The sequence below is a fragment of the Orbicella franksi genome, chromosome 4 (assembly GCF_964199315.1).
Source record: "Orbicella franksi chromosome 4, jaOrbFran1.1, whole genome shotgun sequence".
Taxonomy (NCBI): Eukaryota; Metazoa; Cnidaria; class Anthozoa; order Scleractinia; family Merulinidae; genus Orbicella; species Orbicella franksi.
Window position 1 is genome coordinate 8,576,283 of NC_138148.1, and position 24,098 is coordinate 8,600,380.

General features: G+C 39.0%; 1 protein-coding gene across 1 annotated transcript; it reads left to right on the plus strand.

The window, feature by feature from the left end:
* Positions 1 to 1,201: 1,201 nt before the first annotated feature.
* LOC145484396 (polycystin-1-like protein 2) lies at positions 1,202 to 22,617 on the plus strand. The gene is made up of 19 exons (XM_081463014.1): positions 1,202 to 2,142; positions 4,155 to 4,293; positions 4,941 to 5,260; positions 5,894 to 6,029; positions 6,725 to 7,363; positions 7,996 to 8,118; positions 8,835 to 8,957; positions 10,068 to 10,199; positions 11,044 to 11,752; positions 12,156 to 12,729; positions 13,650 to 13,865; positions 14,503 to 14,631; positions 14,827 to 15,021; positions 15,238 to 15,459; positions 15,965 to 16,666; positions 17,419 to 17,655; positions 17,913 to 19,226; positions 19,982 to 20,150; positions 20,952 to 22,617. Exons 1-19 carry the CDS (start codon positions 1,834 to 1,836, stop codon positions 22,433 to 22,435), a joined length of 7,872 nt encoding a protein of 2,623 aa, XP_081319140.1. The 5' UTR covers positions 1,202 to 1,833; the 3' UTR covers positions 22,436 to 22,617.
* The last annotated feature ends 1,481 nt before the right edge of the window (positions 22,618 to 24,098 follow it).

Sequence of the window (24,098 nt, forward strand, 5' to 3'; positions counted from 1 at the left end):
AAGTTAATGTTGAAGTTAGTGATTTGTTTTGGGTTATGGACGACTTCATTCACGAAAAGCACCACAATAGATTTTCAAAATCAAGAACCATAAATGATTCAATACATGCATTTTGCACCCGTTATTAGGCGCTTAGCTCAATATTTGGAAACGTCTGTATTACAACATTACCTTGCCTGAAACATCCATTCAGAGTAAAATGTTGCATCTCACGGCTGCTTTTGTTTTAATCCACTCATAATTTTCAACGCTCTTTCAATTTGTCTCTTTAAAGGCAGAGCAAAATGTGAAATTAGCGCCCACTGTAGTAATGCTACCTAGTCTAAACAAGAAGCTCAAAGAACTTTTAATCGGATTGTTCTGTTTTACTGGTACACGTAGAAAAATAATTCCGGTCAAGAAGAGAGTCTTGGAAATTGGCTAGATGCGTACTAGTCAAATAATTACTTACTGACGGTTGCAACAAGACCCTGAGGTCTATGACCGCCTAGTTAATTAAGTTACAGCCCTCCTGTCAATCTATCTGTAGTAAATATAGGTTAGGAGACACTGCTAAGTCAATTCGCGGAGAATTCCCGTGAATAAGCCTTCCTTGTAGTTTCTGTTCATCAGAAAATAAATCCTCTCCCTGCTTCTCTAATTAGCGCATCATCAAACATCAAATAAAATTAAGTCCCAAGTGTTTTGTTAGATCAGAAAAATTCCTCACAACCTCGCTGAACTCTGACAGATATTAAGGAGTTAAAGCAAACCAAAACGGAAAAGGCAACGGGAACGTCAATAACAAAAGGTCTAATGAGCAGAACAGTGGCCGTGCTCAAATTCAGTTTTAAGATAGCTCTCACATTAATAGACAAACTGAATGACTCAAGGGTATCGCCAGGATAAATATAAATTCCTTTTTCAATCGATGTTGTCCCCGTCGCCGCCGTCATGTTTGCTTGAACTCCCAATTAAGTCGAAAGAGGTAATGAATGTTTAAAAAGGGCGTCTCTAATTTATAACAGACTTGTGGCTATTCGGAGGCAACGTTACCTTCCGTCCAAGGGACATCAGGGACCTTTATGCTTTGAGATCAGATTACTGTCATCCTTTTTTTTTTCTGACTCGAACGGGACTTTAAACGTTATACTCAACAGTTTGCCATGGCAACAAGGTATTTGACGAGCCTCTTAGCCTGAACTATACGACCGGTGCAATTCGCAAATTTGTTATTCACAACTAACTGTCAATGGCCACGCGCCAGCAGGGAATCATTGGTAGTCTTATTCGTCGTCTTGGACTGAATATCTATTTTGACGAATACAATTTCCATGATTCCCTGAAAAGATAGAGCTCTAAATATTTGCAAACGAATATGGGTCTTAATGCAGAGCTTCTTATGTCTTGTTTAGCGGTTCCATGTGCCAAAAATCCATGCCGAAATGGAGGAAACTGCACAGTCAAAGGAAAGGACAGCTACATTTGTCAATGTACTGAACGATTCTTTGGAGACACTTGCAAAGAAGGTAAAACCATAAATGGGATTTGAGGACTACGCCTTGTCAAAAAAAAAAGAAAAAAAAACGTGAACGCCATACTAAGTTCCAGAAATAGTTTATTTTTAGAAAAGGTCACAATAACAAAAATGTTTTACCAGTGACACTTTAAAAATTGAAGTACTTTTTAACTATCGGTTAGGCGCATAACCTAATCAAAAATTCCAAATTTAATAAAAACTAATTTGTCACCTTCCCCCTCCCCAACCCGCCATTACAATTTTATACATAAATGGAAAGATAGCCTTTTTTCGTCTATTTCAAAAAATATCTAGAGTGCTTAAATGCTCTTGGCATGGAAGACCGTACAATCTCTGACGAACAAATTACTGCTTCTTCGCAATGGGATGCTAATGAAGCCGCCCACCAGGGAAGGCTTCATTTTCATAGAACACTGTCCAAGGCAGGTGGCTGGGTGGTTGCCACAAATGATCTCAGTCAATGGCTTCAGATCGACTTTGGCGGTCTGCACACTAAAACAACACGTGTGGCAACACAAGGAAGAAATGGAAAAGAGGACTGGGTAACCAAATACAAGCTAAAGTTCAGTAACGATGGCGTGAACTTCACGTGCTACAGAGAACCAGGAGAAACCGACGACAAGGTGAAATCCACTCCGAAGTTGATTACTCTTGATCCTCCAGTAACGGCCACATTTGTAACTGCCCACTAATTGCAACGGTGGTCATTAACGGTCCTAATCAAAACTATAGCAAAATTCTCGAACGTGATTGGCTATCAGCAGCCCGATTTTAGCATTAATTGGACAGTGTACGCGTCATGTTTGTAATTGGATAGTATACGTCATTTTGCGCGCGCTGTTGCGGTGCACTTTGTTGAGTAAACTGTTGTGTTTTTCAGCATTCATAACGACGTTTAATTGTTCAGCGCTCAATCGATAGTTTGTTCGTTTCTCGAATTTTGTCATAGTTTTGATTAATTGGTGACAGGGCTTCGCGTCGTCCAATTCAGTCTTTAATCATACGCTTCGCGGTCGTCCGATTTTGTTAATCACTGGTATGATTACAGATCGAATTGGACTCCACTCAGTCCTATTACCATTGTTTATCATAGCTATATGCTGTACAACCATAGCAACCAATACTCAGTACAGTAGAAAAACACCTCCAAAATGTCTATGAACCATAAGGCATCGCCGCCCATGTTCTCACAGGCCTCGCAAGGACAAACACGGAGAATCTCTTGCAGGCAAATTCAGTATGACACACAAAACTTTTAAAATTGTGAAAGTAATTACCAGTTTATACAAAAAAGCTTTAGAGCTATTCTTTTGCAAGGTATGATCATGTTAGACGTCTTTTAGCAAGTGTGGCTATTGTTTCGGCATCACGCACTCGAGCTACTCTCTCAGGAGCAGCAATATAGTCGCGTCTTTCTTTTATCTTTACAAAAGGAGTGTATACATAAAATAACATTTTCCAGACATTCTACTGACTTCTCTAGGAAGATTAAAAAACTGAATTAAACAGCTCCGATGTCCAGGAAACGATTAAAACTGCAAAATAAGTGCAAGGCAAAAAAATGAGATTATGAACAAGAATCAGAAGTAATTAGCTTCAATAAGCTGTAACATGAGCTCCCCAGAACGTGTTGCTTCCCTTGCATCATACGGTAAAACGGACGGACAGTAAAACTGTAATGCAAGGACCATTTGTACAAACAGCAGCGGAGTGAAGCCGGATCTTGGTTTTGATCAGGATCAGCAGTGTACAATAAAGCACAAAACCAAAGGAAAGGCTTACCGGACGACTGAAAAGGGTAAATTTAATGCCCTTTAATGCCCTTTTAAACATGTACCTCCAGACGGCGTAGTGCGCGCTCAAAAAAAGTGCAAGAGACGCAAATGTTTCCCTTACTGGGAAGGCGACAAAAAAAAACGGGCACCACCGTGAAAGTTTTTTCAAAAAGATGAAGACATTTCATTTGACTTTTAAAACGCGTGGTTACCCCCACAGGTTATGTTATGAAATGGAAGTGGCAAGCCTGTTCATTACGTGATTAGTCTCTGGTTGTGAGGAAAAGCTATTTAGACTGTATCTTGGCTAAACTAGAGGAGAGCTTTCAGGGACGCTAAAAGAGCTGTTTCGAAGATTTTTGTTATTAAAAAGACAGCAAAAGTGGTTTTATGTTACCATTAACTTACCATAAGTAAGTAAGTAAGTAAGTAACTTTATTTAACCATGCAGTTAAAGATCTTTATAAATGTTTTTGCTTTTCTGTATGTAAAGGCGAATTCTAAGAAAATCTAGGAAGAAAATTTTTTTCCTTCTTTTTCAAAAAAAATGCCTACATCAGCATTTTTATTCCATATTCAAGACTATTCGGAAAAGTGCGCGGCTAATCCCAGTTTTCCTTTTGGATTCCGACAGCCCTTGCTAAGATCTCCTTTTCCATGTGGTGCGACAGCCCTTGTTAAGATCTACTTTTTCCATGTGGTCCGACAGCCCCTGCAAAGATCTACTTTTTCCATGTGGTCCTAATCCGGCGAAAAGACCTAGTTTGTATTTAGTGTGCACCGTCCTTAACATAATTGAAATTATCCGCGGCAGGAGTTTCATGATCTCTATAACAAAAACTGTTATCTCACTGGCATAGGAATTCGCTGGGAACACAGACCAGGACACTGTTGTTTATCATGACCTAAACCAAACCATAACTGCACGTTACATACGCTTTCAACCAGTAGATTGGCATAATTGGATTTCGATGAGGGTGGAGCTCTATGGTTGCAGAGGTACAGTATTTACCCATGTATATGCAAAGAGTCTATGTTTAAAGTACGTTTCTTATTAAGCTCGCTTTCCAGCCATCATTACTTGACAATAATTAACAGAGGCAGCGTCTTATTTGGAGGCGGCGTGTCCGAGTGGTTTAGGGCGCTGGATTTGAAATCTGGAGCTCCCTGGTTCAAATCCTCCGCCCTACCGCTATCAGGATTTGTTCTCGGTAGTCCCGAGTTCAACTCCTCGACCGCGTTGAGTAAATAACCAACTGGTCAGCCTCCAAACAGTTGGGATTCTTAATACTTTATGTTATATTTGAAATATTTGTTTATTTATTTACAGTATTTAATAGTGCTAAATACATTTGACACTTAAATAGTTATTATTATTATTATTATTATTATTATTGTTATTATTATTATTATTATTAACATTTTGATTCTAGAATAGTCCACTAATCACCAAGTCATCCTGATTAGTCGATGACCAATTTGTACTCGCATACTCAAAGCAAAAAGTATCCACCTATTACCACTATTAGGTACGACATTACAACGGGTATTTCCTTAAAGACGAAAAAATGGGCCGGAATAACTGTTCTGTGCCAGAATTTCACATGTATATCTATGGATGTCTATGGATATGGTTTATCTGCTAGAATGTCAACAAGCTCTTGGCATGAGGAACAATGCAATCTCTCATGGACATATTAGTGCCTCTTCGCAATTCGATGCAGACCATGCCCCCTTCCATGGCAGACTGAGATTTAAAGAGGGTGCTGGTTGTTGGTCGCCAAGCTCAATAGATGCCAATCAGTGGCTCCAGGTGGACCTTGGAAGTATTTACACTAAAGTGACATGCGTAGCAACACAAGGAAGACACAGTCAAAATCAATGGGTTACCAAGTACAAGTTACAGTACGGTGACGATGGAGTGAATTTCCAGATCTACACGGAAAATGAACAAAGCGCAGATAAGGTAAAATGTGATGCATGATAAAAAGTGAGTAAATCTCACAGCGCTCATTTACAGCAATCAAATATTATTGTGTTTAATAGTAATAGTAAGACTAATAGTAATAGTAATTGTAATAGTACATGTAATAGTAATAGTAACAGTAGCAGTAGCAGTAGCAGTAGCAGTAACAGCAACAGCAACAGCAACAGCAACAGCAACAGCAATAGAAATAGTAATAGTAATAGTACTAATAGCAGTTATAGTAATAGTAATCGTAATCACTGGTAATGGTAATGGTAATGGTAATAGTAATAGAAATAGTAATAATAAAAATGTTAATCTATTTAATTTCGTGACACAGGGAGTGGTTACCTATTCTTCCGAACCGGGGGCTCACGATAAAAGCGCTAGACAAAAAATAAACTACTTCAATAAAAAATTAACGTGAAAAATATGAAAAAAGGATATCCAGCCTTCGGAAGTACAACGAAAATTTTCCTTCCTTTGGGTCATGGCCAGCTGAGAAAAGATACTTTCGGTTGTCCATGTCCATGTAAAATCAATATCCATTTCTAGGTAATGAGAATTTTCATTGACGAAATTCTCAATGGCTAATCTGATTCCTAACAGTTTGTAATGCTGATTTTTTAGGAGTTTGCTGGAAACACAGACAAGGCCAGTATTGTTAAGAACGATTTAAACCCGCCGATCATTTCACGCTACATTCGTTTTCTACCAATAGCCTGGCACGACCATATATCAATGAGGGTAGAGCTCTATGGCTGTATAGGTATTGTGGCAAAGTTTGTATTCGTTTTTATGTCGACAATTTCTCTCAAACCTGTTGCAAATAAAAGGCAAGTTTCTTTGTTTTTTGTTTTTGTTTTTGTTTTTCTTGATTGATTGACTGACTGACTGACTGAAAAAAACAACAAAAGGAAACAAGAAATAAATGATAACCCGAGGCATGACAACCGAGAAAAATATATACAATCATTTCTTCTACCAGTAAGGCCCAGCTGAGACGCCGACCTTTTCATGAGCCAAGGCCAATACATTGAATTAAGTACTAGAAAAGTTCGGTGTCTGAATCAATTAAGAACGGTTATCTGAATTTGGAACGGTTCAGCCGTTCTTCCCGCCAAGCTCTTCCGGGAATCTCGACTTTGGACTTTAATTCAGACGTCGGACTTTTCATGTGCCGAACCTAATGCATAAATTATTATAGCATATTTTACAAGCAGCTTACACTTTGCCTCAAAACCGCTGACATTTAGATGTGTTTTGGTACAAACTAAATTAAGTTCGGCGAATTAAGTTCGACGTCTGAATCAAAAGACGAACATTTGGGTCGGTCCAAATTCGAATTAGGTTCGGCTCATGAAAAGTTCGGCGTCTGAACTGGGCCTAACAGCTTTATATGGAAGGGAAATTTATGGCAAAGGTCTTCATTGGAACATTTTTCTTTCCTGTTTAATCTTGTAGCCATCGGCGTTCTAGATCCTAAGGTTCTCTACCCCCTTAACAAATGGTTTTCAGTACGGGAAATCAACGACGAACAACCCCAGGGTACCCCTGTTGGAGTGACGCTAGCAACTGGTCCAAATGGTAACGAAGATGGCTCTTACGAGTTCGATGGACACGCGAACAGCTACATTGACTTTCCAAACGATGGGGGATTGGATGTACAGCATTCCATCACAGTGTTATGTTGGTTGTATCCTAAGATTATAGGTAGAGGATCAATCTTCAGTTATGGAATAAATGATCAGCAGTGGACAGTTCATTTTTGGATTTCCAATTCGGGAAAACTTATGGCTGGTTATGCGGACAGAAATTACTCGGACATACCAGCTTTTAAGACCGATAATTCCCTGGCAAGTAACCAATGGCACTATGTTGGCACTTCCTATGATCACGATACTGGTATTGCAAGCATTTGGATAAATGGTACAAGAATTGTGCAGCGCAGTATCGGAGCTGGAATAACTCTTGCTACTCAAGACGACGTCAGAATAGGTGCATTTAAAGAGCGGTATTTCACGGGAAGAATTGCTGCAATGCAATTCTTTGACGCCGCGCTGACCGCGAAGCAAATAAATGAAGTGAAAGAATCGGGTCTAGGTAAGCATTTGTGCCATCTTGGTTTTAGCTCGATCAACTATCCAGCTAGAATAGCTTCAAGACTTATTCCGGGGGGAATTAAGAGTTGCAGGAGAAATAGGAGTTCTAGAGACTTCGTTGTTTTGTAGAGAATATATATAGTCACGTAATTCTAGGCGAATAAGTATGGTCTTCTTATGCAAATAAACGCATTTGTTTCAACATTATCGTCTGCTCCCTTAGTCGAGTAATAAGAATAAAGGTAATGAAAGTCAACGTATTTCACAGGGCGTGGAAATTAAAAGTCTGAAATTATTAATCAGCACATCGTTCCGATACCTTATATGGCCAGAAAATCCCAATTATATGTCGTTTACAAATAATGCGATGTCTTCAGATGTACACAGTTTGACACGATTCCTCTTGGCCTGGCATAGAGAATAATACATGGGCGCCCGTAGATATGGAAAACGTCTTACATTACGACAGTACTCTCCGTAAAAACAAGTTTCGTTGATAGTCTGTTGGATAACCAGATAATTAATCAAGTCCATTATGCAGTCCTAGGGCCTCGTCGGCCATGCTTCTGTCGTGATCCCGCGTGATATCAAAGGATGGTCGCTAAATAACTTAGTGATAATTATTTTTCGCAGACATAGACGAATGTCAAGAACAGAAACACAATTGCGACGTCAACGCCCAGTGTAACAATACTTTTGGTTCATTCAACTGTACTTGTGTCCAAGGGTATTCAGGAAACGGTGTAAACTGTTGGGGTATGACAACTAATTGTAGTTAGTAGAATTCTACTAGTATACTAATGCAAATGCTACAATCTAATTGGCTCAGCTACTCGTATACCATCAGCCATTAGAATGCAGTAGCTGTCGGTCGTCCACAAAATGCGACGTTTTTATCGTTTATCCGAAGTTTTGGAAGAAATTTTGGATGTAAATGGATAATTAAATTCCTGAGAAGACTCAAAGAAGGACATAAACGGATGCTTGACTTAAAACACTTGAAATTATTGAAAAACCGGTGCGCGCGCGTAAACAACTGCAAATTTACCAAGGGCAATTCAATACGTGCGATTTTGTTAAAGCTTAAAGTTCAATAATACGTCGAAAAATATTTGGGAACCTTTATTTGCGTTAATTTAAGTTATAATTCTACTGAAACAATTAGATTATTCGCTCTCGGCGATAGTTGATTCGGCCTTCGGTCTCATCAACTATATCACCTTATAGAAATCTCGAGCTCATAATCTAATTGTTAATTAGACGGAGTGGAGTACAATTCAAGGAGTAATCCGGCAAGTTATTCGAAATCGGACGAGTATAATTGCATGTATAATTGCAAAAAAAGGGGGAAACATTTTAAGTGAAGTCATTAAAGTGCGCGAGATTGATACGTTAATACAAGAGTTAACAATCGACTATTAAAATACTCGACTTGTTAAAATATTTTACCACAAAATTTTATTTCTCCGCAGACGCAGACGAATGTCAACATCAGACGCACAACTGCCACGAAAATGCACAGTGCATCAACACTATAGGCTCATTCGACTGTACTTGTCTTCGAGGATATTCAGGAGATGGCGTAGATTGTTTTGGTACGATTTATCATTCTATAATCTTCCATCATCTATACATTTTTACAACAATGGTCGTTTTCTTGTAATCTTTTATGGAAGTTAAGGCTTACCTAAGGTAACCACAACGAAGCGTATTTAGTAAGCAGCGGTGTAGAAATAAATTATAATGTTGCAACAAAATGTTCGCAATGCTAGCAGTCTCTTATTAATGTGCCACATGCTGTGATTTATCATTCAATAGCAAGAAAATATATCCGTTTAATAGCACTACTGACCCACAAATAATTAAAGCTAAGAAAGCACTCGACGCTTTTCTAGAACGATGTCTGAATGTTGCTGAAGTAGTTCCACGATGAAACTCTCACCCTAAAATGGGCCTAAACTAAAGATTTTCCCAACAGGTAATCACAGAAAAAAAAGAACATTTTTTTCCATAAAACAGGCAACGAACTAGTCGACCTTATCGCCCGAAGAAGACTAGCAGTAAGCAGTCGAAACGTCGCGATCTACATCTCAAGTGACTACATCGTGAGACAAACGATAATACACTTTATTATAACGAACTAGTAGTTTAAAAAATATGAAAACTGCATGAATCGAGATTTATCGTTCTTAGTGGTTAACATGGCTTCCTTAGAAACAGTTTCATCCGTTGCGTGTACCGCAACTTTCCGCTAAATTTTTCTGTCAACTATTGAAAGAAGCATGCATGACAATATTCGATTAATTATTATCCCATTTATGGTACATTTTATTTACATATTCACAGCATAAAGATATCCTATATATACACATATTGTGCCATATGTCACCACGTCAGCAAAATTGCAAGAATTTTTGAGGCGCGACGTTGTCTACACTTTTTAATAACATGCGAACACTGGATGAGGTTTTACTCCGCCGTTAGTTATAAATCACGACGGCGATCAACGAACCTTAAGAAACAAAAGGGATTGAAATCTACCAATATCAAGCCACAGACATGAGGATTTGAGCCCTTTTTGAAGCGACCTTTTGTTTTCTGAGAGGTTCACGCAAAAAAAAAAAAAAAAAAAAAAGGATGACGATTATTCTGCCTTGCCTGCAAAATTGTATAAATTACATTTATACGTATACATTGTCTGACAGATATCGATGAATGTGGAACAGCAACTCACAACTGCCATGGAGTGGCTAACTGTTACAACAATGACGGTTCCTTTACCTGTGAGTGTCGGGATAGTTACACTGGTGATGGGATATTAAATTGTGATCCCGTGGGTAAGTAAGTAAGCTTTGTAAATAGCCAACTAGTCTGCCTCCTGCCGGTTGGGTTTTTTAACTATCTTACGTTTATTTGAAATATGTGTTTCCTTTGTTTCAGTGGCAGGCCTGTAAACTAGCTAAGCTTAGTGCTTGTATAGCTAAGCTTAGTGCATGACCACTATAAATAAGATTCACATTTTTTACGTTGACATTTACATTAGCGAGTAAGTAAGTAATCGATCTTTATTTAAAAAGACGGTGGTACACGCACACTGGTATACCAATATGGATGTGTTGTAGTTTAAAATGTGTTTTAAGTCAGAATGTAACTGTAATTCACATATTAGTCCACTTCAGCTTCTTTAGTTTTTTGTTTGTTTCCAAGGAGTCATTTTTCGTATAGAATTATATATTCAAACTGTTTTATGACTAATTGTTACTCACAGGAAGAGAGGATTTACAATAGCCGTTTACTAACGTAATTAACTTTTATTTTCTGAGAAGAAAGAGGTGTCTGAGTTTCATCCCGCGAGTTACATAAATCGTTTCAACCCTTCTCATTGTTTGTGATATATACTTAAAAAGTGAATGACTTGGCGTCAGTTGTGGACGTCACTGTCTTTTTCGTCTGTTGTATTATTTGTAATATTCCGAGAAAGTATAAACAGAATGAACGGAAAGTTTACGTTTCACTTTGTCCCTGGTTGAATATCTTTCATGCATGTTACCCTTTTTTGCCATTATTTAAGTTGATTAAGCGTGAAGTTATTTAAAAAAAAAATTCCAGAATGGAGTGCTCTTGATGATCTCGACCCTTTTTCCCTTAGATCCGTCAATGGTTTTTTCTTTTAATTGACAGGAGACTTCTCAGTAACCATCCGGAACATTTCCAAGGACAAGAATCACGCCACTCTTGTCGAGCGGTCGGTGAAAAGTGTTCAAGAAGCGATAATCCAAGGTTTGCAGAGCGATGCCAATGTATTGGCAAACACCTTGGAATGGCGTATCATTAGTGAAACAGAACTCGATAACTCGGAGACAGCGGAGGGAGCTTTAGTAAGTCAGGGAACAACTGAATGGACCATAAACAGGAGATCTATACCCGCTGGTATCTATCAAGTCAAATTTACTGCTTCTTACAAAATTGGTGATTCGGAGTTCCCACAAACTCTTACTGCCTTTGACTTTGGGTTTATTGAGGTCATTTCAGCGCCGGTAAAAGCCATTATTGACGGTGGCAGTAGCGTGCGCCTGGGATCCGTCGATAATGTAACCGTGGATGGCTCATTGAGTTACGATGGAGATATTGGCCCTGGAAATTACTCAGGATTAAATTTCGCTTGGTCCTGCTTTCATTCGGAGGACAATGCTTCTTTGAGCAATGATTGTTTCGGTTCTTTTGTTGGACACGTAAACGCCATTTCCACTTCCATTACTATCGACCCTCGTCAGCTTGCAGTACGGCAAAACTATGTTCTGAGACTGACTGTGTCCAAAGATGAGAGAAGCTCCTTTGCAGAAATGTCTTTTGAGGTAACTGCTGGAGAAGTACCCCAGGTGGCATTGAGGTAACCACTACCATTACAACTCTGTTAAAGAAAATTGACTCCAAAATTTCTCGAAAAAAGATGCGTTATTTCTCCCACAAGTGAACTTGTGGCGAGATGGTCCAATCAGTCTACTCACCTGTGAAAAGTGTCCAACATACTGCTGATATTGGCAATGTATGTCAAAATCAGACTCTGTTGTAGTAGGGAGAGAGAAAGTATATTTAGACTCAGTAAGTAAAATGAAGAAGACGTAACATGGGACATGAGTAGAACGCGTTAACCACACCAGCATATTCCATTATTTCTTTCCACACATTCACTGTTAGTCTTTCGCTTCGTGGTAATGGCTTCTGGGATGAAAACCCAAAAACTCCAAGAAGCTACTTTCTTTTCAATTTTATGTCTTTCGTTCTGATTTCAGATGCTTTGTTGACTGTGGTGCAGTGGTAGCCGCTTCGAACAAGCTCCGAGTGACGTCAGAGTGTGTTAATTCTCCATGCAATGGTTCAGTGTACGAATGGCGATTAAAAAGATTGGATGATAATTCGGGCAAGTGGGAAGGCATACCTATTCCACCTAACATGACCTCAACTGCAGTGAATGCGACCAATATGATTATCAAAAAGAATTCATTGCAATCCAAATCCAAGTACAGTTTAACGTTATTCGTAACATCTCCAGACGGAACAGAGGGTTTCGCCGTGCTTGATTTCGAGACAGCTGGGGCGCCGCACAGCGGGTATTGCACACCGTCAGTAACTGAAGGAGTGGTTCTCGAGACAGAGTTTACTTTTGAGTGTTTTGATTGGCAAGATACAAACGCACTTACTTATGAATTTCAGCTTGGAGAGGAACCAATATCTTACGGAAGCTCTCCCAAGTCTGTTTCGACAGTGTTACCGGCAGGAGCTCCAGAAGATGATTACAAGTTACAAATTAACGTCGTCGTCAAGAATGCCGTCGGCGTTGCGGTTGTAGTAAATCTGTTTATTAAGGTAACCAAATTAAAGAAGACGCATTGATGCTATTTTTCTCCACAATACATTAAAGGGTGCAAGAGTAAACAACCGGAGATTTACTTTCTCGTCGTGATTCTAAAAGTCCTTTTTTGTTTGCAGTCGCGGCTTGTCATCGATATCAATCTTGTCTTTATTTTTACTTTTCAGTTCTCACTTTAAAAGTTTACCAATTAAAAAGCGGATAAGAAATCCACATTAATGAGGCAGCTTCTTCATTCAATTTGATATTTTCATTTTTTTTTTGTCTCTATATCATAAAGTTGCATCAGACGAATTTGTTGGCATGCTGTCTTCAATCAGATATATTAAGACGGAAACCATTTTTTCCGGATAAATATGCTATACTAAGCTATCAAATATTCTTCACGCATTAATCTGTTTAGCTTTTCACGCATTCATCCACGTCCCAGCAGCTATCACTCGTTGAGAGCGCCTTTCTAGAGCACGAGTCTACTTGAATGTCTTTTTTAGTTAAGTGATATCATTTCTCATGTTTTATTGTCCGGTAAAATTTCATCGGATATAAAATAAGTGAAGAACTTCACGAGTCACCTTTGTAACGGATGCGCAAAGTAACATTACGGTACAATGGCTAACTGACACTTCAAAAACTATCATTATATCCCAGGAAGAATAAGGTGTAAAAATCAAGCCTATAAAAAAGCACACGTATCTTTAATGAATAAAAAATCAAAAGCAGGCATGCCAGAGAAAGGTTCATTTTCCCGTTATAAAGCATCAAATGACTTGTTAATGAAATAGCCAAGGGCTGAAGAGAAAGTATTCTCTACTTTTCGACAAAACGTCCAAAATGTCAACAAAATGTCCGAGACAAAAGGGGATTTTGTCTAAGACTTGTAGAATATGCATATAACATCTTGTCTGTTCAACTGCAGGTTAAACCAGCTGCTGATCTTGATCCCTGTCTATCGTCGTCAGATGAAGTCGCAAACAAGTTAAAAAGCTTTGTACTTGGGGAAGGCAATCCACTGGATGGATTTCTTAATAAAGGGGAACTCTCCCAGGCTGCCCAGCTTGCTTTGTCTGTCCTCAAGTCTGCCAACGAGAAAAACGATTGTGAAAAAACATTGGACCCAGGTGTAAAAATGTTGGTACGTCCACCGTCGTGTAAACGATTATTGTTCTCCACATCAAGTGAGACATTTTTTCGTTCACCTTGATTTAGAGAAACAAACGTCGATCATACGATCTTGTTTTTATTTGGCTCTCGTTAAAAAAAAAAAATTTACAACGATTGCAAGTGCGTATCATTACATGCCGCAGTTGATCATTATTAAATTTGTACGTCAGTGATTAGCGATCAGTGGACAATTTCACAGCTAAATCAAGGGTTGTACAATGTAGCATGTCTCCCTTGTACATAGCTATTTGAGTGGATAACGATCAATATTCTGACTCGAAAAGTCAATTCCAATTTGAAATAAAAATCATTTTACAACGAATGCAAGTACGGTTTATTACATGCCGTAGTTGGTCATTATTACATTTGTACGTCAAGGATTAGCGATCAGCGGAAAATGTCACAGCTAAATCAAGGGTTGTACAGTGTAGCATGGCTTCCCAGTACATGACTATTTTAGTGGATAACGATCAATATTCTCACTCGAAAACTGAAGTCAATTTCCAGACAACAAACTTAATCTTTCTCGGTGCTCAGTCTGGGCCATCTTTCCTATCAGTTGTTTTCAAATAATACACATAAGTATTATCCTTTTCTCTCTTTGCTAGATTTCTGAAACAATAATTATGAAGTTTACAGTTATAACGCCAGAGAGTCTTGAAATGTCCCGCTTGGTGATGTCAGTGGTTAACGTGGCGATGGGCGGCGAGAAAGGGACGGGAGGGAGTAATAGTCTAGTAAGTAATATACTCCATCTTTCTTAAGAAAACTGAGTTCGCTATCTATCTTTATCTATCATGGTAGACAGCGTATTTTGAGATTAAAAACAAATGCTACACCCCTCCCAATTTCAACGTGTACTTATACTTCCTTTAGAAAGACCATATCTGAAAAATTATTAGATATTCTATAATATACATTTTACCTCTTAGGTATTTATAATGCAAATGACAGAGAAGGTTTCAAATATGCTAGTTGATAACCTCAACGACTTGGAGGAGCCATTTTCTCCTGTGATAGAGCAAACATCTAAGAGCATTACAGGATGTCTCACCAATGTTCTTCAGTCGGCAGCAGGTGCAGATCAAGCGAACGGAGTCTCAGATGACAACCAACCTTCCTCACAGGTATAAGGATTTAAGTTATCGTTTGGACAGCACTAACGGTACTTACCCAACTGTACACTAGTGAATGCCATAATACGGAAATCTGGTTTGTTCATTTGTACGTTTAGAATACAGATTGTGAAAAAAGGACTAAAAGCTTTAGGCAATCTTTATTGCAGTAATTGCCGAAAAACAAAAAAACAAAACTGCCGAGAGTGTTTTTCTTTTTTATTGCAGTTCGTGAAAAAGGCTTTGGGGAAATTGAGTAACATGAGCGATGCGTTATTTGGCCGCTTGGTTCCGTCCGAAGCCTTAGTAATTCGTACAAACAACTTGGCAACAACTTTGAAGAAGGTCGCCGTCGACGATGTGAAGGGACTCGCTATGGAAGAAGGGCCCACAAAATTTAAGCTACCTGCCAATCTTGGAGACATTGGCGATGGAGATATTAACGCACGGGTATGGATAGTGACTGTTTTCTATGCTTTTGTCCAGTCGTTTTCGTTCATTTCGCCAGGGCCGAATCATCCCATCTATTGTTCTCTTCCTTGATTGTTGCTTCCAACCTCCTGTTTAATGTCACTCAGCAATGAGCAAGTCATATTTTGGCACCCTATCTACTCTGCTTGGGCAATAATCTCTTTGCTGGACAGCAAAACAAACGTCTTTTTGCGGACACGCATGGTCAGCGAACAAAAGCTGGACCCAGTGAAACCGCGTGAATGAAGCTGGGGCTTGATGGACGCTTAACACGGCCCTAAAAGGCGTTGTTTTTCGGTCCCACTCTCTCGAACAAATTTTCGTTTCCCCTCGAAGTTCTATCATTCAACATTCCAAGTTTATTCGGCTCCAGCTTATGCCTGAAACTTGATCGGGGAGTTCACTTCGTAATATTTAGCCAGTCTATTTAATTAATAATTGCTATGCTATCTTAATAAACCCCAATCTTGGACTTGCCTTGCAGATGCAAGCTGTTGATTTCAATCCTTTCACCTGGGACAACAGCAGCAAAAAGATCAAATCAAGTGTAACCAGTCTTGCTCTTCAAAGTGGCAATGGGGAAAAGATTAATGTGTCAAACCTTGATAATTACATTGAGATAGTTATTCCGATTTCGGGTCCACCGACAAACAACAGCAACGGAACGGAACATTATTTCCTAAAGCCAAACAAAATGTCATTCCGTAGTTATTACGCAGAGCTAGCAGATGTACCCGTTTCTATCAAAATCAAAGCGCAAAAACAAGGAATTGCTATTCAACTGTTTTTGAAATTTGGAGCAAGACCTACAATCGAGGACTTTGATCACAACTTCACTGTTACGTCAACATGTAAAAATCAAACAGATGACAAACAAAACGAAACATTCTGCCCTCTAGAAGGGGGCTCATTAACAGCGGTACCTTCTGAACCAAGTCGTCTTTATGTTGGTCTGTTGATTCTAGTCAACGAACATTCCAGAAGACGGAGATCGGCATGTCTTGGTCATGGTCGTGAAAGACGGTCATGTGTCGGCGTCAAGGATCCCCCACCAAAAGGAGTTACTAAAACAGTTATTCCCCAGTATGATCCATTAACCGATGTCAACTACACCTTCAGTATTACCCAATCAAGTTGTCTGTATTGGTCTGAAGAAAAAGAGAAGTGGACTTCCGATGGTTGCAAGGTAAATTATAATTAAGTCAGTTCTAATTTCTGCTTGAAAATGAGCAAATTCAGGAGCTGGATCTCTATCTGCATTCAGAGTTTTGATATTTATATTGAATAACATGATTTTTTTAATATTTGTAATTTAACAGAATTCATGTTCAATGGTATTTGTCATTCCTAAAGATTAGTAATTCAGTATATTAAACTTGAATTTTCTCTTATCAATACACCACTAATATCGTTCATAACATTAGCGCCTAGTAGTATTTACTTCCATTTTCAGTAAAACTCCAGTGTTTTGTCCTCAGACTGGACAATTATGGGTTTTTTGATTTTTAGCATAGGAAAGAAGATTAAAATATTGCAACTGTACGTTTTTGCTTACAAGCAATTTTACGTGATTTTAAATTTTAGTCAACCTCCGGGATAAGCTTGTGCCTAAGGTTGAACTTTGTTTGTAGTTTTGCAGATTTCCATCGCTTAGATGTTTTTTTTTTCTTTTCTGGAGTACATGAATTTAAGACCAGCTTTATCGCCAGGCAAGTTTTATTTCCATTGTGGTTCGCCATTGATTGTAAGTTACGGATTACGTGTTGTGATTGTTCCCTCGGTTTTGGAGTTTGAGCATACAACTCGTTGGAATACAATTTTTTCCATACTTGCATGCCTTAGACCAGGGTTCTGGAAGTGATTAAAGGAGAAAAACTAGCCCAAATTACAATCAATGTTCCCCTTTGTTCTTACTGATTATGCATGCTTCTCTTTTAGGTTGACGCCAGTTCAAACACCACTCATCTTAAATGCCTTTGCAACCATTTGACTTCCTTTGGTGGAAACTTCATTCAAGCACCAAATCCCATTGATTTTGACAAGGTTTTCACTGAGTTTACGCGCCTTGGAGAAACTGGCAATATTTCAGTACTTGTCACAATAGCATCTGCTTTTCTTCTCTACTTCGTTATCTTAATATTCGCAAGGAGGGCCGACAAGAAGGACGAAAGCAAGGTACAGTCACCTCTAAAGGAATGCGTATAGTGATATAGATATTCTAGATGTTTTGATAGCCCTTTTTACTTTTGAAAGAAATTCTCTAAATGGGCCCTTGCGCTAACAATACATAAGTGGAAGTCATGTATATTAAATCATTTCCAATTACCGTTACATGACAGATGTCCTTTTCTAAGAAAAGAAAATACTGCAAAAACATGCCAACGCTACCATCTCTAATAGCTCGTGTGAAATAACTTCTACATTTATTGCAGACGTCTTCTCCTAAGCATGTAACCATCTTTGATGAAGGAAACTATTTTTACGACATGGTTATTAGCACTGGTGTTTGGAAACATTCAGGAACAACAGCCAACGTATGTCTTAGCGTTAAAGGCGAAGTTAATGAGCACAAGCTAATTCCGCTGCGAAGTAAAGAAGAGTCAGGTGAAATATTTGCTCGAGGAAGTATTAATGGCTTTGTCCTCATCACTGACGAATCATTGGGTACTTTAAATGAAATAACTTTGGAACACGACAATTCCGGAGATGACCCCTCTTGGTTTGTGGAGACAGCCGTAATTCAAGACAGGCAGACAGAGGAACGATGGGTGTTCCCGATAAATAGGTGGCTTGCGTTAGAAAAGGACGATGGACAAGTAGAAGTTACTGTGGACAACCAAAGTGTTGCGTCCTTTTCAGCTCATGTACGTTCGCGCTTTGGACGAAAGATTGCAGACGGTCATCTATGGGTCTCAGTGTTTGGTAAAGCATGTAGCAGCACTTTCACCCGCGTACAAAGAGCCTCGTGTTGTCTCTCAGTGCTATTCAGCGCCATGATTGCTAACGCTATGTTTTATAACATTGGTGGAGAATCCGACGGAGCTATACAGGTTGGTCCATTTAAGTTTTCTTGGAAACAGATTGTCGTGGGAGTTCAAAGTGGACTGATAGTTGCACCTGTTAACATCCTGATTGTCCTCCTGTTTAAGTCCAGTAGACCAAGAAGGAAAAAGGCAGACAAGTATAAAGACATTGACCGGGCCCAGCGACTCGTGGATGAAATAAGTGAAACAGGTTGCATGTTGCCTCATTTCTGTGTGTACATCGGTTGGTTTCTATGTTTCGTCACAACTCTTACAGCTGCAACTTTCACCTTATTTTACAGCTTAATGTGGGGTAAAGAAGTTGCCGAACAATGGCTTGCTTCAATTTTGATTTCCAATGGACAAGATATTTTTGTTGTACAACCAACAAAGGTAATGCTGGCCGTCATTGTAATTTCTTTGCTCTTGAGCCGAAAAAACAGCAACAAAGAAGGAGATTCTGGAGAGGGTGAAGATTATGATTCATATGACGATGATATCGATTTTCTTGGTGATGATCCTAAACAGCGCTTTAAGCAAAGTCTGTTGGAAAAGATGCGTATCCGAAGCAAAAAAGAAGCTCAGTTGACAGACATTGTGAAGGACATTGTTCTTCATCTAATATTTGTGTTTCTCCTGGCTATTGTTTGCTATGGCAACAAGAATAAAAACCGTTTTCTAATGACAAGTGCAACGAGAAATGCCTTTACAAAGTTTGATCTGGTAAGACTGAAGTATGAATAGCTATGAAAAGGAATATAGTAAAGGAAGTCTTCCATCTCGCACTGGGTGGCTAGCAGGATAAATACTATCAAATGAATAACTTCCTTTGTTGAAAAGACACCGAGCCAAAAAAGTATTAATGTAGGCCTTCCAAAAGTAATAAAAGTGTGCAGAGGTCGCCAAATAGGTGGATATACTGTGCAATGTAGGTGGGGCAATTTCCGGCGACTACTTTGCAGCCCAACCTGGTGGGAGGAGGTTTACACAAAGGTCTCTGCGCTAATGCTTAATAACACCTTAAGCAATTCTTCGGTTTGTTAAAAATCAGTGCTCTATCTGAGACGAATGACAAATTTGTTTCGTTATCTCAAAGCTCCTGATTTTAAAAATCATCCCTTAGTTTATACTTGAACTTAACGGCAACCTTGGGTTCCAAAGGCGTCCTGAAGTTACATTTTTACTTATTTTCGCGGTAACTTAATTTCGCAAAATATGGAACGGGCATACTTTTGCGGGACTTAAATTTCGCTTTTTGATGAAAAGAGAGTAAATGTCCAAAAACATTTTCTTTAATTAAGCGTCTGGGTCTTTAATTTCGCGATTCGTTCTAAATTGCGAAAATTGGTAGTGCCAAAAAAAAGTAACTATAAAGTATTTTTTTGTCGACGCTTAACTCATCAAGGCAAGAAGAGTAGAGGAGGAGCAATTGGTCCCTTGCAACCAACATTTAAACTCAACCTTTTTTCACATTTTAGGTAACCGACTCCCAGAGATTTTCGCGTTGGTTAAGGCAAGAGTTCCTTCCAAATATTTACAGTCAAGCGTGGTACAATGGCTTTGAAGAAAACAATGATGTATACATCGCAAACAAGATGTCAATATTGATCGGCATGCCTTGGATGCGACAGCTGAGAGTAAAAAAAAGTAAGTAGTAATAAACGTTTTATTGCCAAAAATGAACATCAAAAAATTAAATTACATCGCTGGAATTTTGTTTATGACCAGACTAAATTGGACAAACCTTTCCTGCCTGCCCGTGTTTAAGAAAAGGCATGAAACAGAATCATGAGTCTCAGGCGGAGCCCATACCTTGTCGGCTCTTCTGAATACAGAGTGCTTAATCTGAAAAGGAGCTGAAGGAAATTGAATGCTGGACAACAAGTTTTTACTCTGTTCGGATGACTTACTTGGGTCAAATGTCTTCGGTTCATTAATAACAACGTGAACAACCACATACTGCTTGATGAAGGTATTCGTGCCTTTTCTTGACCGCACGTTTCTCTAGAGGATAGCTATTATCTAGTTCAGTCCAATTCAGAATTTTCTGTTTTTCCAATAAGACATGCAGTTAGTGCAATTGGAAAGATGAAAAAAATTCTGAGAAAGACTGAAAGACATGAATGATTATTGCAGTTTTGTATTCAATGTTTAAAGATAACTCAAGCCAGAACGTCGTTCAGGCTTTATCCTCACAACTGCCAAAGTCGTGTGCACAACTGCAAGAACAGTTAGTCTTCAAGTAGTTTAAAGATCTTTAAAAAAGCTAAATTTGTGCTTTTTCTTGACTGCAGATCTCTTTAGAGAACAGCTATCATTTGATTCAGTCCACTTCCGAATTTTCTATTCTTGCGTTAGAACAGTTAGTCTTCGGGTCGTTTCAAAAAGACACTCTTTATTGTGATTCTGTTGTGATCCAATCTGCAATGTTTATTTCTTATTTTTAAGGTCCGTGTGGATTACTCTCAGAAATCATCTCAGTCTGCTATTACGATTATTCACCCGAGGGAGAGGACACCACATTGCTGAGTCTTCCAGGATGGAAACCTCTCCTCTACAATACATCATGGCCAAAGGCTTTGCGAATGTGCCCAAAGCCTTGGCGTTACCAAACAGCCAAAGACCTGGCCAATGATCCAACAAAAGCCGCATACAATACATATGAAGGAGGTGGCTATCCTGCTGTCCTTGGGTATGACGAAAACACTGCCCTCGGCGTCTTAAGTGAGACACTTGAACAAGGATGGGTTGATCGGCAGACTCGAGCGGTTATTCTAGAGTTCGCAATTTTTAACATTAACACAAACTTGATCAGCATCGCTGCTTACGTCTTCGAGATGATCGCTACTGGCGCTGCCTACACTTCAAGGAGGGTTGAAACACTCGAGTTGTACAGTATAGAGTCAGGAGCTCTGATGTTCTATCTCATTTGCCAGTTTTTGTTCATGGCCATGGTGCTATATTACTTCATTATGATCCTGATCCACCTATATCGGGAGCGTCTTGGATTTTTCAAGTCTGTCTGGAATATGATTGACTTCTTAATGATTGTATCTTCTGTCGCCTCCGTTTCATTCTATATGATCAGATCTAAAAGTATATTACAGAGCATCAAAGCAATCCAATCTAATCCTTTTGAAATTATGCATTTTCACTCAGCACTAGATTGGGCCAACTGGGAAAATGCCTCAATCGCTGTTGCCGTTTTCATCGTGACACTGAAGCTTTTGAATCTCATCCGTTTCAATCCTTATGTGATTTTCTTGTTTTCATCTTTCCGGCAGTCTGTAGGCTACCAATTGTCATATCTGGGTGTTTTTCTCATCGTCTTCAATGCTTTTGTCATATCAGGGATGACATTTTTTGGTGGTACGGTCATTAACTACTCAAGCTACCTGCAAGCAGTCATCTCGCAGTTTCAGTTTCTTCTGGGAACTGCTGTCCCACTCGATGACCTCCGTAATGACAAACCCTTTATTGGCCCAACGTTTGCTCTGCTATTCATGTTATGCATGACTGTCATCCTTATGAATATGCTGGTTTCAGTCCTAAATGAGTCGTACACTGACGCCAAGACAAACGTTGAAGAAAGTGCCGACCAGCTTGAAATGGTCAGATTCATTGGTGAACGTTTCATGGAAATGTTTCAGGAAGGTAAAAGGAAACCTGAATTCAAGCTATTTTGTGACGACGTGACTTTTACTAACATGTGCAATTCTGACGCAGAGCCATTCTGTTTGAATTCTGAAAGTATCATCCAATGCACCGAGCAGAGATTGGAGAAAGTGGAGAAAAGACTATCCGCCCTGACTCGGCGAACGGAAAACGCAGTGACTGACCATTTTAAGGAGGAAGATGAAATTTTCGATCTCTTCTACCTGATTCTAGGGGAGGGGCCCGGGGGACCCGGACTCCCCCCTTATTTTGGGTAAAACAAAAAAAAATCGAAGTAGGAAGAAAAGCCGGCAGGACAAGCAAAAAAAACCGCTCTCCATTTCTCTCCATTTTACTGCTGAATATTTCCTATTTCTAAGTACAGCGAGAATAGCCATGTGTAAAGCAGGGAGTTCCCAACGGAGCTCCATTAAGCCTTAGTCAAAAAGAAAATATGTCGGCACCCACAGATCAATCTGTGCACACAACATCCCCAAACCTTCTTTATTTGAATATTATAGTAAATTTGTAGTTAATTTTTGATTTCAAGTATATGTCGATCACAACAATCGTCCACGCTAAGATTACTCCTGTTGGGAAACGTTTCTGGCATTGTGTAATGATTGTTGAATAAGGTCGTTGCACTGAAAACATAAATTTGGCTTCAGTGAAAGATAACAACTATATTCAAGGATAAGAAAGCAATAGGAAAATTGTCAAGAGAGCCCCGCGTTCTCCTCCTTACATGTGATCGGGTTGTTCAAAGCTTAAGCAAACCCAGGATTAGGAAGAATTTTGACTTCAGTTTTGTACTTTCTCGGTGAAGTTTTCTGTTTCTACTGTTTGTCCTTCAGTTTTGAGCTTGAGTAATCTCACACAACACAAAACGTAAGAAGTGAAGAACAGTTTTATATCGGAAATATTGATACTTCAGTTAACGTTTTATCAGGGGTTACTGTTTTCGAACAACCCAGCAGGGTAGTACATCGTATTTACATTGTTGTCAATTTATATTTCCGAGAGGAACAATGGCGCTACAGTAGAAAGAAATTGTTTAAACAATATCGGTTTCTTTTTTGCTTCCTAATTAGACTAGACGATCTTACGTTCGAAAGAAGGAGCCTTTAGCGATCGAGGGTAACTTGCGGAACAGAAGAATAAGCCTTGATAGTAAAGCATGTAAAAAAAACTGTCGCAAAACACAGTTTCCTTACTCTTTCTGTAAGAAATGTAGAAGTCTGGAAAAAAAATTATTTACATTTTGATATTAAGGTTCAAGGGTTGAAAGCATATGCTACAAAAATATTAGTCGAAAAAGTTGAAATCACAAAGAACTGAAAATATGCCGTTTGTCTGCTATTGTTACCGGTTTATTTGTTGAGTTTTTGGTATTAAAAGATTACAATTCGATCGCTCTTAGGTACTCGAGGCCTGAGTTCATTTTCATCCGCAAACGATGTTTATGCGTTTTGCGATGTCTATGTCAAAGATGTTTTTGTGCAGTTCGTAGCTTAACGATAGAGCTTGGCATGTGTTTGAGGTCAATATCATAAAATTATTCGCAATCGCAAGGCTCCTCGTGGTCTCCGTAGGTATAAAAACAAAAAAAAACAATTACTCCTTGTTTGTAGCCAGGAGATTCACATTTGCAGCTAAAACATTTACTGCTGCACGTTTTGTATCTCAATTGATTACCAAGCTTTATTATTTGTGAAATAAATAATATATGTGAACTGCTGACAAAGGATTTCCCACAAATGAAGGTCGTAATTACTGATCAGGTGAAGCCACTTAATTAAATAAGTACAGAAATCTATAGAGCTTCGTAACTTGGAACCGGGGCAACCTGGTTAAGCTTTGTTCAAGGGAGCTAACTTCCGAATGTCTTCTTCTCTTCGCTGTCAAGAGCATCAAAGTTAAAAGTTAGAAAGGATTTCCAAA